The 16905-nt window shown below is 40.3% G+C and overlaps 1 protein-coding gene across 1 annotated transcript in view; it reads right to left on the reverse strand.

Annotated features, from left to right (window-relative positions):
• Positions 1-4677: 4677 nt before the first annotated feature.
• The window catches only part of LOC308173881 (VPS10 domain-containing receptor SorCS1-like), a gene marked incomplete at both ends in the record, with an annotated part of 75005 nt that continues 62777 nt past the window's right edge, over positions 4678-16905 (reverse strand). Inside the window, 3 exons of the mRNA XM_080548934.1 lie at positions 4678-4861; positions 14488-14596; positions 15219-15318. Of these exons, the coding sequence (XP_080405060.1) occupies positions 4678-4861; positions 14488-14596; positions 15219-15318 (393 nt within the window). The remainder of the gene's footprint in view (positions 4862-14487; positions 14597-15218; positions 15319-16905) is intronic.

The raw sequence follows: 16905 nt of genomic DNA on the forward strand, positions 1-16905 counted from the left end.
AACATTTTGCAACATTGATAGACATTTTAGTGCATGGGCAAACTGCGGTCTTGTTCATTTTATTAGCTACTGTATGTTAATGCTCTGTTCTGTTTTAATTAATCTTTCTTACTGTAAGCAAAATGTCATTTTAAAATTGTTCAAAATAAATGTATTTTTTTATGAAATTATGTGTTTTTATAATGCAAAGACTACAGTATTGTATTTACATACTGCATATACAGTACATCATGTATGTTCCTCAAAGAAACCAACAGAATGACCAATCATGAAAAAAACCAAATTGTTATTTACCATAAAGTACTGTGGATATGTGTAATTGAACATCAGTTAACATTGTGAAAAGTGTTTGCCATAAAGGTGCCAAAAACGACCATACTGTATGATTGATGTAGAGCTCGGTGGGTGTCAGGGGTGTTGGTAGTCATAATGATCGCCTCAAACACCCCTCAGCTTTATAGATGGATCACTTGCTTAAAATATCATCCTCCGAGGGGTAGAATACATATCCCTTATGTCTGCCAGGTGTACACACACCACTCCCTCATGTCATGATCTAAAATGTAGACCGTGAACTCACCTCTTTTTGCTAGAAGTCTGATAAGTTTGGGTCAGATAAATGTTGCTCACTGATTTTACAGTTATCATGGTCTCTGGGCATGTACTAGTTTTGTTTTGTTGCTATTTTTCAAATGTTTAATGTGACTGAAATCCAGTCAAGTTAAAATCGTACAATCAATACAGTCATTTGGTTACTTGGGTAAAATGAGGTGCATTTAGCATAATTGACTGTTCATCTTGAAAAGACAGTTAAAAGTCGAACCATTGCCGACAACATTATTACACCATAGTTGGATGAGTGGACATTCAATTTAAATTCCCCAGAAATATAAACAAATACAAATAGCCCCACAACAGCATCCTTAGTTGTTCAGTTTTATATTCTGTGTAACCATTTCACGACCATATCATCATAACACACGCACCAATCCTCATCATTGCAAAACCATCCATCAAATCCTTCAGAGTCTCACTCTACTTCTTCTGTTTCTCATTATTCTGGATCCTATTATCGCTACCGTATTCCCCTCACAGCCCTGGGAACTTACGCGGTCCACAATCAAATTGAACGGTGACAATTGCTAATGGATTATTCGTTGCAGGGATAGATACCATAATGCACTACTCAATGAAAGGAAACATGCTCATCAATTTCACACTGCGGCTAACACAATATTGCCGCAGGGTATTGCGTGGGACATTTTTCATTCAAGGTGCTACTTTTCTGTCTATGAAACCCCTCCCTGAGTGTGTGTTGATTTCCTGGCAAGGGGGATAATTAATTTGTTGCACAGCGGGATAAATGTGGAACTAGCCCATTAGATGCACTCCAGGCTGCTTGGCGCTTTCATTGTCCTCCCAGTCGGCCTTCAAGCATATGCAAATTGCTCCTCTGAACATGGTGTATGCTAACTAATACTTCTTATGGGCAGAATAGGGACAACTCAGAATGGTTTTCTTATCATGTACCAATCCCACTGTGCTTTCTTCACCACCATTTATTTTTCGACGTTGGAAATGGTCCCGTGTTGATAAATTACACGAGCAAGGACACTATACTACTAGTCAATTTGGATAAAAGGGCCTGCTAAAAGTGGCATATATTATTATAACATTTGGATCTGACTTACTCATGATCATTGACTAAATCTGTCTTTATTACTAACCTTTAGGGGCAGCTCCACTGATTTCTTAATTTCAAATGTTGAACTGCAGACTTCAGTGCAGTTCACAATGGCGCCAAGGGGACAGTCCCAAAAGGCCAAACCTCAAGACGTCTAGTATTATTTAAACCTAAGTTACTCCAGGGAGACTGTCCCTGTAACCTCTAATTATAAGTCGCTTTGGATAAAGGTGTCTGCTAAACGGTTAACATGTCAAATGACATGTCCCAGGTTTACACACACCACACTATACAATCTGTAATGTTGCTTCTAGTTTATTCTTTCAACCCACATTGGCTGGTGCAGGATATATAAAATAAATAACTAAATAAAAAACATCTGACCACATGGAACAGTTAAAGTCACAACATTCAGAATCAATGTTGTTGCTAGCCTGCAAATGGAAAGCACTTTACCTCTCCAAATGCTCTAGTATATAATTTAAAAATGAGAAAACAAATACCATGCAAACAAATATGTACAGTACTCTATGAACACACTGCTTAACAAAGGGTACCACATTTTAGTTTTCATAATAAGCACTGAATAAGAGCAGATCTTCTGATGTCTGTCCTGGAAGAGACAGCTACAGTAGTTTTCTGGCAAAGAGTGATCGTTTATTTAGGCTTCTCTTTGACTCGTGATGCTGACAACACTTAAAAAGAGAGCTGGATGAAGAACTTCTGGAACTCTCTAACTCTCCGACAGCAGACCGGCTATAATAGTCACAGTGCTGTTCGTTGACGTTGACAGACTGTCAACAGTAGATGTCTTCAAGTCTCTGTCCCTCGTGGCAAAAGACGGTGGTAGGATCTGAAGCCTTTGCCCTGAAGCCCTAAGAGGCAACGGCAGAATGCAACGCTGGCGATTCCTGTGATTGAACTGTAAGTTGAGTGCTGCTGAAGCAACAGCAGCAGCAGAATCCGACCGATGTGATGCCCTGGCACATATTCAGTGTAGGAGTAACTGAAATTGAACAAAGTAGCATGCAGTGTTCTGTACTATACTGTATGTCCCTATCGTCATCCTGAAACCTCCTCAGGAACTCCAGAATATCTGACATTTCATATGGTAATTTCTGAGCACATCCACCCATGATGGCTCCATATTGTATATACCATAGTGTGTCCTGGGGTCATTAGTCTATTTGAAAGGATGAGGTACTGGGGCTCCACTATGCTCTTACCTTCTGACCAATCAACAAAGCCGTCAGGAATTGGTAGAGTATATACAGTACTGTGAGGAGGAAGTAACAGTAGATCATTTGTTGCATTGAGCATTGTAAAAAGCAACATATGAATGTTCTGAACTTAAGAAACAGACATACTGTACTTCTCAAATGTTTATCAATAACAAACGTATGCAGAAGTTTGACTTACATGTGGTATCTCAAGATCAGGCCATTGTGACTACGGACTTTCAGTAGACTGTTGCATCCTGCATGGCCCACTTTTTTTTATCACACAAGTCACCACTGATAAGATTGACTGATTGTACAAAACATAATGAGAAAGGATATTCTAAACCAAACATTCAGGCAACTCCCTCTCTCTCTTCGTCTCACTCAAATGTGACTTCTATGAAACTAGTCAAACTAATTACACTTCACAAAAACATCATAAATACATCATCCACCTCACCCAGAGCAACCAAACAATGAAAAGACACTCTCAAATAATTAACATAACATAACTGTTGCTTTGCTGTTTTTAATGTCTTCTAGTCAAACACATCATTGTGACCAGTGAAATCAAATCATCTTTAGTCCAACAATTTTATATTTAGACTATTTTCCTATTCCTTGCCAAAAATACACAGTACATTTCAATTCAAAATGACAATTTCCAAGTATTATGTACAGTCTCCTCCTCTGAGTCCAGGCTGCACAGATAATGAACTAGCCCGTCCATGCATGAGTAGAAAAACACTTGGGACCATTCACTGTGTCCGTGGTTTCATAGCTTGCTGGAAGTAACTGCCAAAGAAGATGTATTGCTTTTGAGTCGGCTATACTCACAACATTAAAACACATGGGGTACTTCATCTGAAAGTTTGATGTCTGGCTGGGATGGCAGATACCCTAGCCGAGGGAGAGGTAAAGACAGAGGGAAAAAGAGTGTACTTCAGCATTTGCACACAAGCATGTATCTTTTTTTTCCATGCAAGCACATCTATCTTTCCTGCTTGCAGTCATGTATTTTTTATGGGAGTGAAATCAACCGGAACTGCATTGAGATTAATTTATGAAAATGCAATCACTTCACTGCAATGCTACATTCGTGTTATACTTAACTCATACAAAAAACGAACACCTGGCCCACTTGCAATCTCCTGCTACATTTTTGTTCATTTACATTAGTGTGCTTGAGATAACTGTGAAAACCTCCACTAGGTGTATTACTTCAAAACAACATAATCATGCAGGCATAGAATTATACCTGTACAACACAATACAAATACACAATTAGACAGGTTTCCTATTGAGACTAGGGCCCATACAATATTCACAAAGTGATGAGTGCTGATCTAGATCTATTAGTGAAGTTTGTACAGGTCCAGTGGCAGACTCAGGCTGTTTGAATGGCAGGGGCGAAAAGAAAAAAAGGGCACCTACTGCACAACATGGGACCCCATCAGTGCACATGGTCAAGTTTAGACCACTGGAGGGGCACCAATAGGGCACATCCTCTAATTTTGCCACTCAAAAGGGCACTAAAGTGCAACGTTTTTCAACTGTGGGGGCACATGGTCAAGTTTAGACCATTGGAGGGGCACCAATAGGGCACGTCCGCTCATTTTCACCACTCAAAAGGGCATTTTTGCCACTCAAAAGGGCACTTAAGAGAGACGTTTTTCAACTGTGCGGGAACCAGGAGGGGCCCCCTTCCCCCCCCCCCCCCCCCCCCATGAGTCCGCCAGTGTACAGGTCAGTAAAGCCTGAGAGCCTTTGTGGTTATCGGCCAGGATCTTTTCTGAAGGACATGGTACCTGTGCTTATGCCACGGGTGTTTGGTTCTTTGTCCAGCTGATCCAGGGTGGTCCCCGACTCTGGGACAGCTATGGAAGCCACCGTAGGGATCACCTCCAGTTCTTTCTCTGACCGCTCCTCTGTGTAGATATTGATGACTGGGATCTTCCTGCAGAGAATGTGTTTAATACAGTTACTTAAAGTGATGGTTCACTTAGGCTGGGTTGCACCAAGGATTCAATGAATCCTGGTTTAGACTGAATCTAGGGTTCGCTAAAGGTTTATAATTAATCAGAGACACATCTTCATTTGAACCGTGGATTAGTTCAACTAGTTTAAATAATTGAATACAAGAGGATTAAGTTTATGTTCAGTGTCCACCATGACAGGTTCCGACTAAATATAAACAAATAGGCTAAATATATATGGCCCTAAATAAAGTTAACGCTCGATCTTGAACAAGTTACTTTTAAAAATAAAAGTGTTTACTGTTACTAGTACGGTTACGACTGCTGGCCAACTAGATATTTATATAGCCTAGATCACGTTATGGCACGACAAAGGAGTACACAAACTGACAGCAGTACACTGGAGGCTGGAAATGTGTTTATTTGGTTTTACATCAAAGCATAAACTTGAGTGCAAATCCAGCACATCCTATGCAGTTTCTTCATCCCTCGTGTGAAAAATAGTGGTATAGCTGCATCATGTTATGGGTATGCTTGTCACCAGCAGGGACTGGGGAGTTTGTCAGGATCAAGAGAAAATTATGAAATTGCTGAAAATGCTGAATTGGTAGTGACAGCCTCCAAGTGTTTAGTTGCTTCCTATGCAACTCAGAGACCCTATATAAACAAAGATACTCATTCTGAAATGACAATTTCATTTTATTATTATCCAGATGGACTCAATTCAACTTATTGAGTGACTTGTAGTTTATTACTTGTTGTTTTGTGGTTCTAATTTTTTTCTGTCCAGAATAGAAAGACTGATTTATCATTGGAGTTGAAGATACCGTTTTTTTCTTGTTGATATTTTTGCTTGGTGATCCATATTTATCTTAGCATTAAAATGTGGTTCCTGCATTTCCTATTCTTGTTTGTATGACTGTTACTTCCTCCATCTTTCCCAATGACACTTCCGAGGGATGTGAATGCGTCCACATACTCCAGGACATCTCCATCCAGGTTGATGGTGTTATCTGTGTTTTGGTTGATGCTCATCACCATGGATTCTGACTTGTTGATGTTGAGTCTCATGGTAGCTGCAGTGGTACTGTAGCCAGTTTTGAGGTTTTGTTCTGCATCTTGTTGTGTGTGTGTGATATCAGGACTATGTCATCAATTAAGTGTCCACTGTATTCTGAGTTTTTGACCTTTTGTGGTTTCCTCCATTATCCAGTTAATTGTCATAAGGAAGGGAGACAGCAGGCAGCCCTGTTGAACTCATGTGTTCACAACGAAGCTGTCAGTGAGATGTCTGTTGTGTTACTTTCCACGTTGATTGTATGTATAGCTGTATACATTTGAGGTGTAGAGCTTCGTTCCCCTCCAGGGTCTGTTCAACAATAATGCAGAGGGTGGTGATGTGGTTCGTGCATGATCTATCCTGTTGGAAAACCTGCTTGTTGGTCTTTGTCCAGTGCATTTGAAAGAGTTTCCAAGATGATCCTGTCCAAGACATTCCCCTGCTTCGTCTTTTTCTTCATCGCACATCTGTCCAAAGAGTTGTTTACTTTCTCTGGGTCTACTCTGATGGCTTCTGGGGTTATACCGTCACGTCCAGGTGCTTTGCTGTTTTTCAGTTTTTATTTGGTTTATTGGGAGGGTGTTGGCCTGTTCACATCCCTGAAGTGTTCCCTTCAACTGCCTTCTTTTTTTTTTGAGTACTTGCAGTTTCCATCAATGATAGGTCTGTCTGGGGTTGTACGTTTTCCTGCCAGCTTCCGAGTAGCGTAGCAGCACTCCCTCGTGTTGTGTTGAGCTGCTACTGCTTATCCTTCTGCAAAATTGTTTATAAATTGTTCTTGTCGTTTTTTAGATTCTTTTTCACCTGTTTGTCTGCCTTGGAGTATTCTTGTTGTTGCTTCTGCATTAGTTGTTCTTGATCGAGTGTTGTTGAGGCTTCGCTTTGCCGGTTTATGGGTTTGTATTTTCCCAAGAGGAGGAAGAACAACAACCCCTGGACCATAGATGGCAGGAAATGAATAAAGCACGGTCAGACGCATGCAAAGAGTCCTGTGGCAGGAGAACAAGACAGAAACACAGTGGACCTCAGGAGAAACACTTGGTCAATTACAAACCCACACATCAGTAATGCAGCATAATAGCCCTGGTCTACTGCCGTAAGCCTGCAAAACCCACTGTGAGTAAAGATATAGGCTTCATCACTTAGTTATGGGTGATATTTACAGTCATTTTCTTGAAAGTTAGAAATGGTGGAAAATTCGGTACCAGGGGTGTGAAATGTTACTTGACGTAATAGTAGGTTTCAGCAGGCAATTACCATGGTTGTCCTTCTTGGGAAAACAGGTAGTAATCTGATGCAATTGTTATTAATTTACAATTATATACATTTTGTATGTGTTGTCTGTCTTTTTGTATGTGTTGTTTTAAATTGTTTATGAATAGTTATTTCAATGGACACAGATTTCTTTATTTCTTAACTTAATGAGCACACTTCCTTGTCCAACAGGTTATAGTGCACATGTTACGGTACATGTGGGAATACGGTACATGTGGGAAAACTAGGGTTAGGGTTAGGTGCTACGTCGACTTGGTAGATGCTGGCATGTCTAACCCTAACCCTACCCCTACCCATAACCGTAGCACCCTAGCACCTAATCCTAACCCTAGTTTTCCCACATGTACCGTATTCCCACATGTACCGTAACACATATACTAGTGCTTCATGGATGTAAGACATTGGATGGATGGATGTTATTCTGCAAGCCAGATGTGGGGCTGTAACAGAGGATGTACAACTAATTAATATGCTACTGTATATTTTGTGTTGACTCAGGCCTTATCTATTCAACCTTTCCTGCCATTGTGCTGAATGCTTCACCCTGAATGACTGTGTTTAGCATTTGGGAAAGGTCATCTTTCGCTCACAAAATGAGATAGATGAATATTGATACATGCAGGACACACTGACACACATTCACTAGACTCTAGACTGAGAATGGATTATACTGTCTTTGTCAATCATATCCCAGAGAATGAGAAAGATGGGAACCACCTTATACATTATTGCAGATTAGAGTATGGCTTCGAAGATATACAGTACATATAGTGGGGAAAAGCATTTCACCCCCTACTGATTTTGTGAGTTTACCCCCTTACAAAGAAATGAACAGTCTATAATTTTAATGGTAGGTTCATTTTAACAGTGAGAGACAGAATATTAAAAGAAAATCCCAAAACACATTATATGAATTTTGAAAAATGTGGAGATGCCCTTGTTGGCAAGCACAGAGGTCAGACGTTTCTTGTAGTTGGTCACCAAGTTTGCGCAGATCCCAGGAGGGATTTTGCCCCCCTCCTCTTTGAAGATCCTCTCCAAGTCCTTAGGGTTTGGAGGTTGTCGCTTGGCAACTCGAAGCTTCAGCTCCCGCCACAGATTTTCTTTGGGATTAAGGTCCGGAGACTGACTAGGCCACTCCATGACCTTAATGTGCTTCTTCTTGAGCCACTCCTTTGTTGCCATAGCCGTATGTTTTGGGTCTTTGTCCCATTTTCAGTGTCCTGGCTGAGGGAAGGAGGTTCTCACCCAAGATTTCACGGTACATGGCCCAGTGCATGCGGAAATGTATTCACATTTTTCGAAAGAAAAGTCTGATCATTACGGATCGGATCCCGACATGAGGACCGAAGCATTAGAATGTGTCACAAATGGCAATGGAAAAAATGGCAAAAGGAAACAACAATGTTGTGTCTGTGTGTATGCATGTATCATTATAGCCCTAAAGCATCTAGTGGGACTTGTGTAGTTCTTTCCAATCCCATCCGGGCATCAAAGCTGTAATAAAAATAGAAGACAGTACATTTAAAATGATTTCCCACTGTTATCAACACACCATTTTTACAAGATACTACTATGTTCATAAAATAGAATCGCTAATACAACGACAATGACAAATACCTGAAGTGCTGGTGACTCACATCAAGGTCTCATCTCTCAGAACTTCTCACCTCGTCATTCTGTAAGACACATTTCAGATCAGAGGTGTGGACACTTTTAGTGTAGGCTTGCATGCTTTCCATAGACTCGTGAACATAGTGTACTGTACTGAAGTAATCCTACATGCTGCACAGAAAAAAATAGGCTCGTGAAATAATTTCAATCCACAGTATTATTCAACAGCAAATTAACACATATGAGTGATGTGCAGTTTGTGAATGAATACTTATTTTTGTTTCCACACAACATTACAGTTCATTACAAAAGCATTTACCTTTTCTATAATCTATTATATCTCTAGCAAAGCTAGCTAGCTAACAAGCTAACACCTGTGTGGCTAGCCTAGTAAACACTGACACATTTTTGAATGTAACTCAGTATACTAGTTAACAAACTAACACGTTTGGCTATGTCATGTAACTCACTACATAGTTAACAAATTAACACGTTTGGCTATGGCATGTAACTTACATACAAACGTGTACATACACATAACTCACTTACCCAAAAACAAAAGTAGAAGGTGTATGACAGACCAGTCCCATGAATAGTATGTTAAATGATTAACCTTTCTCTGTGGATAAAGTCTTTGATGGCAGCATTGGTCTTGTCAACAAACAGACATGGCTATTTATGTGGATGTGGGTTGGGAGTATCTCTCTCAAAAATATGAATACTACCCCCACCCAAGTTTGCTAACAAACTGTAGGTATTTAGTGAATGTGTTCTTCATCGCTTACATTTTCGTCATATGCAAAGAACCGGAAAACAAACGTTTTCACAACAAGACTCATTTTGCTCGTTTGCGAGGTTTCACAAACCCGACATGCGGCCCTTTTCACCAAGCCGTGACACATATGTGGCAAGGTCATAGTTTCACATACATTTGTGGCAAACCTCTAGTAAATCTCTGGCAAACAATTCTGGCAGATTTCCGGTAAACAGTTATTAAGTTTTCTGCACATTTACTGTGGTAAACATTTGTGGTGATATTAAGGTGAACAAAAAATCATACTTTGTATTACTCAGTTTCTTATTGTTCACAGAAAATTTAGTACAAGGTTTAGATTTAGTACAATGAAAACAATATTCCAACATACATTGCATCCATTATTATTACAATCTATTCACATTTAAAGGGGCGGCTATGGCGCAGGAGTCAGCGGTTCGAGGCCTGTGTCGAAGTGTCCTTGGGCAAGACACTGAACCCCAAAATTCCTCCCAGTGAGCGGGCCAGCGCCTTCCATGGCAGCTTGCCGCCATTGGTTTGTGAATGTGTGTGTGAATGAGAGGCCGTTGTAAAGCGCTTTGGAGCAGCAAAAAAGGCGCTATATATAAAAAATTCGAATATCGTGCATTTATTTCAGTAATTCAACGTAAAGGGTTAAACTTAGATATTATATAGACTCATTACATGCAAAGCGAGATATTTAAAGCCTTTGTTTGTTATTTACAGCTTATGAAAACCCCAAATTAAATATTTCAGAAAATTAGAATATTACATGAAATCACACAAAAAGGATTTTAAATACAGAAATGTCAGCCCTCTGAAAAGTATAATCATGCATATGTACTCAGTACTTGGTTTGGGCCCCTTTTGCATGAATTACTGCCTCAATGCGGCATGGCATGGATGCTATCAGCCTGTGGTACTGCTGAGGTGTTATGGAAGACCAGGATGCTTCAATAGCGGCCTTCAGCTCTTCTGCATTGTTCGGCCTCATGTCTCTCATCTTTCTCTTGGCAATGCCCCAAAGGTTCTCTATGGGGTTCAGGTCAGGCGAGTTTGCTGGCCAATCAAGCACAGGAATCCCATGGTCATTTAACCAGGTTTTGGTACTTTTGGCAGTGTGGGAAGGTGCCAAATCCTGCTGAAAAATCAAGTCAGCATCTCCATAAAGCTTGTCTGCTGAAGGAAGCATGAAGTGCTCTAAAATGTCCTGGTAGACGTCTGCGTTGACTGTGGACTTACTAAAGCACAGTGGACCAAAACCAGCAGATGACATGGCTCCCCAAATCAACACAGACTGTGGAAACTGGACTTCAAGTGTCTTGGGTTGTGTGCCTCTCCATTCTTCCTCCAGACTCTGGGACCTTGGTTTCCAAATGAGGCAAAATTTGAACTTTGTGGCAAAATTTGAACTTTGGACCACTGAGCAACAGACCAGTTATTTTTTTCTTTAGCCCAGGTCAGACGCTTCTGACGTTGTTTGTTGTTCAGGAGCGGCTTCACAAGAGGAATTCTACATTTGAAGCCCATGTCCAGGATCCGTCTGTGTGTGGTGGCTCTTGATGCACTAACTCCAGCCTCAGTCCACTCCTTGTGAAGCTCCCCCACACATTTGAATGGCCTTTTCCTGACAATCCTCTCCAGGCTGCGGTCATCCCTGTTTTTTGTGCACCTCTTTCTTCCACACTTTTTCCTTCCACTTAACTTTCTATTAATGTGCTTTGATACAGCACTTTGCGAACATCCAACTTCTTTCACAAATACCTTTTGAGGCTTTCCCTCCTTGTGGAGGGTGTCGATGATGGTTTTCTGCACAACTGTCAGGTCAGCAGCCTTCCCCATGATTGTGAATTCTACAGAACCAGACTGAGGCCCTGTCCACACCTATACGTTTTTTTGATAAACGTGGATTTTTATATTCGTTTTGGGGGGTTCGTCCAGACGCAAACGAGTTTTTGCCCTCTGAAAACGAAGATGTTTAAAAACGCCTGCCAGAGTGAAGATGTTTAAAAACGCTGTATATTCGCCTTATATTTTTGACGTGTGGACGAGATAGACAGAGCTTTTTGTATTCGTCACGTCATCATGCACGTAGATTTCTATGATCATGCGCACTGCAGCTGTTTGCTGTTCCCTCCAACGTCATATCCTGGCACCAGTAACTACTATGTTTACAACAGGCAACGGTGTTCGAGGCTACACAAGCGAGGAAAATGGATGTGAACAAAGTGCTTCTAGTTCCTTCAATGTGAACTTGACTTTTAACCTGTTTACAGATAAATGCACAGTTAATGATCGAGAACATTGAGAGACAGAGGCGTCTGATTGGCCAGCGGGGCTATGGGGATAAAATTATATCGCAGACTACTGGTGTGGAATGCTCAATGACAGCGTTTATATTGCGTTCATGCGTATGCATGTGGACACAGACATTGTTTATAAACATGCTGGTGTGGACGGTAATATTTTTATATACGAAAAACGTTTATCAAAAAAACGTATAGGTGTGGACATAGCCTGAGAGACCATTTAGGCTCAGGAACCCTTAGCAGGTGTTTTGGATTCATTGGCTGATTAGAGTGTGACACTTGAGCCTACAATATTGAACCTTTTCACAATATTCTAATTTTCTGAGATATTTAATTTGGGGTTTTCATAAGCTGTAAGCCATAATCATCCAAATTATAACAAATAAAGGCTTGAAATATCTCACTTTGCATGTAATGAGTCTATATAATATTTAAGTTTAAACCTTTAAGTTGAATTACTGAAATAAATTAACTTTTGCACGATATTCACGATTTGAGTTTCACCTGTAAGTGCAGTCCATTTACCATTTAAACCATGAAGAAAAAGAGAAAAGATCAAAATAAGATGTTTATTGGACTGTTTAATACAACTACAGTACACAATATGAAGTGATGGCTATGGGGGCTATAAGAGAGAAAAATGGCTACATCTTGACTGTCCCTCCTAAGACCTCACCCCCCATTACCCCTCTGCACAGCTCCTCTATTGTTAATAATACAAATAAAATAAAAGACAATGGCAATGGCACCTGGTCCTAGCATAGCATCAACAGGGACTCACATATTTCTTCCTCTATCTGAACAAAAAAAATATAATTCCCTAGAGCATTTAAAAAACACGGCTCACCTCTGTTCAGCAAGTGAATCAAGAGAGACAGAGAGATGTCGCTCTGACGCTATGGGTATGTTCGCGACTGTATCTGTATCTAATACATGAAAAACATAAAAAATAAAAGAGACCTCCAGGCATTGTATACAACATGAAATTAACTCAAAACAAACATTTTGGTGAACATTCACAATAACATTGAACTCATTTAGATGATTCACTTAATTTGTCTGTACTACTTTGGATAAAAGTGTCCACCAAATGTAAAACATTTCAAAAATATAGAAATGTAAAAATAAAGTGATATTTCTGGGGTTTCAACCGTTTTAAAGGGGCTACAACAGTTTTTACAGGGAAAAAAAACAAGCTAGACCCCCTACAACTGGAAGAAATACAAAATCAACGTAGAAATGTAGCCCTTTTCAGGGTATAAACTTTTGAGGGTGTGAGTAAACAGCCCTGTAGTCAGTCTTTCATCCTACGGTCGTTTACTAACCCTTGTTGATGGCATACACTGAAACACAAACACAAAACAGAAGAACATTATCTTAAATAAAATGGTTTATATTTTAGTTTTTTTTCTCAGCAGGGTTGGCCTTTTGTTCCTTGATAGCTGCATGCATTTGTTCAAGCCAAACTTTGCCTCACCTGGTTCGATTAATATCAGTTTAGGGATGAGGGGAAAGAAAACTGATTAGATGTTGTGGGGAGCATGGCGCTTTCTGGCCTGCAGAGGGAGCCAGACTGTTGTTGGGGGATGGATGACGATCTGATTACGGACAGGTGTCAGTAATCAGACTCGTTATCCAACCGGTCTATTTAACCTGTGTGTGTTTGTTCCCCCGGGAGTGAGCGAGGCAGAGACAAGCTGCCAGACGGAGAGAGACCCTGTGCCGAAACGAGCGAGCCGATCCCCGAAAGGGCTGATTATTATTTTGAAACTGAATTGCGCCAGCACGTCAGTGACGTGCTGAGCTGTAGAGCGAAATATACGTGCTGATCAAACCAGTCCTGTGTCGACCTCCCTCTCTGCCTAGAGACTCTTACAGATGTCATATGTTTTTTATTTTCAATTGTCATGGAACCACAATGTCACAAACTCTTCCATTAAGAGCAAGAGAATGAATCCATCGACAACAGTTAGCTAGTGGTAGCTAGTAGGCTATGCAAGTACTGTAGCTAGCCAAGTGGTGATGCTGATGGACAGATATGTTGACCCTGGCTATGAGAAAAGGCAGGAAAAACCCTGATGACATCACAATTCAGGCAGTTTAGTTGATACGTAGCTGCCATAGCACATCTCAGCTTAGTTATTAGTGGTTTAACTTACCATCATCAGTACAATTTCAATAGGACCTCCCGTTACTACTCTGTTGTGCTGCTGACCACAGATTTTGTGTGATGTCATGATGACAGGTGTCTTGTGTATCCTTGATTGTTCAAGCTTCCTTGAACTTCAAAGCACTTTCTGATAAATATGCCTCTTGTTGCAACAAATGGGCATTGTTGCCAAAGGTTTACTGGAGGTTCACCACGTGTTGCCAATTCTGGTTAACTGTTCACCACTAGGGGCAACAGCTGTTCATTGCTGCCAAAGATTTGCAAGAGATTCACTGCAATTGGGAAAAGGGCTGCAATCCTCTGGCAACATTTTGTGGCAAACTTTATAGCAAATACGCCACAAGGTTTTTCATCTGCATGTTTGCTTCAAACTAGTTGTTTTTAAATCAGTTTTCATACTGTACCTTTTGAACTTATAGACAACAAAGATGGCCAGACCCAGAAATACGGCGGACACAAGCATGATCACTGCTGCAACATTGTAACTAGTCTCACTGGTGTCCAAAAGAGGAGCTTAGGAGAGAAAAGAGGAAACAAGTGGGTTTAGTCTTTCAGTATGACACACAACTGGCAGGACGTATTTTAGTGTCCCCCATTGTGTAATTTCACTGTAATAATCAAGATGTGATGGCATCATGACATTGACAATTGACATTAACCTCAAGTAAAATGTCATGTTATCACATACAGTGGCACTATTCCTTCAGGGTTGAGGATGGGTCAGGGACTGTAGAAAACCGACTGTGACATCGGTACGTCATTGTGCCTGTGTCTGTTTTAGACAGTCAGACCTCGGCCACCAAATATTATAAAATATATTGAGCTGCGCTTGATTTAGTTGTACAATTGAACCAATAAAATAGACCCACAGTGCAAACAAACTACCATCTAAATCAAGCACACCACAGTTACTTTGTATTTGACACAGTCTTTGACCCAGGCATGGCAACTGGATGAGCAGAAGAGCTGTGCTGACAAACGTGCAGATATACTACAAGCTAATTCAAGGAGTTTAACCCTCAGTTACAACTGGACATGTATTTGGCCCAGGTGTTACAACCGTATGGGCCAAGTGTATGACCCAGGTGTTTACAACCCTATGGGCCAGGTGTGTGAACAGGTGACCTGTACTAACCTGGAGACAAACGCGTGGCATAAACATTGACCTGGACACCGGGTCTCAGAGTGAACTGGATGAGGTCTTGGTTGAGAGCACTTAGCAGGACTTGAGAGAGCTGTGGAGTAGAGATTGAAAGCATGTTTCTGGTTGCTGCTGCCATTTCAAAGTCATCAATATTTCAACCTAAATCATTTCATCCACTAGCTTGAATTATGATCATAAAATGGCATTTGTGACGGGGTGCGGTAAAAAAAAGTAGTGCAAGGTCATTTTTTCAAATTAACAGATTATAAAATGACAAATTGTAAGATTTCAAATGACGTGGCATAGAAATAGGTGAAGAAGATATGGTTATTTGAATGTTGGTACACCTCAAACCAAATAACGCAGAAACACACTCTGACTTGCTCTGAATCAAAACGCATTGGTAGCTAGCTAGCAGCTAAGAAGGAACATCACTATGAACATCTAGCACATCAGAACATGCTGATAGAACATCAACATACACACAAAAATAATAATTCCTTGCTATTCTTCACAGCCTAGAATATGACACACCCACTGATGATGTCAGAGACACACCCACTGATGATGTCAGAGACACCCACTGACAACGTCACGGTTCTAGTTTTTGGTTTGCGCTGAGAACCACTATGTTCTGGTTCCAGCAGCGAACCAACTTTTCAGGCTCCGAACCAATTTATTTGTATATTGCAATACCTTATCTCTCTTCTCTTTTTCTTTAGGTTTGAGATGTATTTTTTTGTAGTTTTATTATAATATTAAATTAGGAGAAGTATGAAGTGGTTTAAAAATGAACTCCCTTGAAAAGGCACTTACAATTCAAGCAAATTCTATCTCAAAATAGCCAAATTACATTTTTCTCCATTTCCGGTGGTTTTCACACCTAAATGAAGCAATCACTTAAGAAGAAGCCAAAATGCCTTTCCAGAGCTAATTTCAGTCCTTAGCCATGCGTCACTTATTCCATCTCACTCTTTCTAAAAATCTATCCATTGGTTAAAATTAGACTCCTCTACATAGCATGAATAATTACTTTTTATTTTAGTGGCATATCAGGGTCAGTAAATCTATTACGCATTTTAATAAGCTGCCCCAGACATTACACACGCACGCACGCACACGCACACGCACACGCACACATCGAAGATAAAACACTGAACTAAGATGTATTACCCCATTGTCTGTTAGGTTCTGCCAGGTAATCAGACTGGCTTTAGATAAATACATCCTCTAATTCCCCATTCAGGTTGGCCTACTATAATTCATGGGTTCAATTACATGATGCATCATTGTAATTAAATAACTATTAATTCAGTTCAAGACTAACCGTGAGAGAGAGGAATTGTGTTTACTTGTTGCAATTAATCTTATAGTCCTATTTTATAGCATGCACAGATTACAGATAAGCTTATTCTTCATTTTAACAGCCCAGGCAACTCATAAATATGATCCTAATACAGAATACAGTACATGCATGATTGCTTGAGGCAGACGAAAATGTGGCATGTTGACAGCTGCATTGAATGCTAAGGATTATCTAAGAATCTTTAGCAGCAAGATAAAACATTACAAATCCGAAATGTTTGTGAATCCTATGTGATTGAATTAAACGTGATGCCTTACAACTATTTGAATCTGATGATAAGTGTTGTGTTATCTGAAGTTATTTGTGATGTTA

Source organism: Nansenia antarctica (genome assembly GCF_963989245.1).
Source record: "Nansenia antarctica genome assembly, chromosome: 19".
NCBI classification, from domain to species: domain Eukaryota; kingdom Metazoa; phylum Chordata; class Actinopteri; order Argentiniformes; family Microstomatidae; genus Nansenia; species Nansenia antarctica.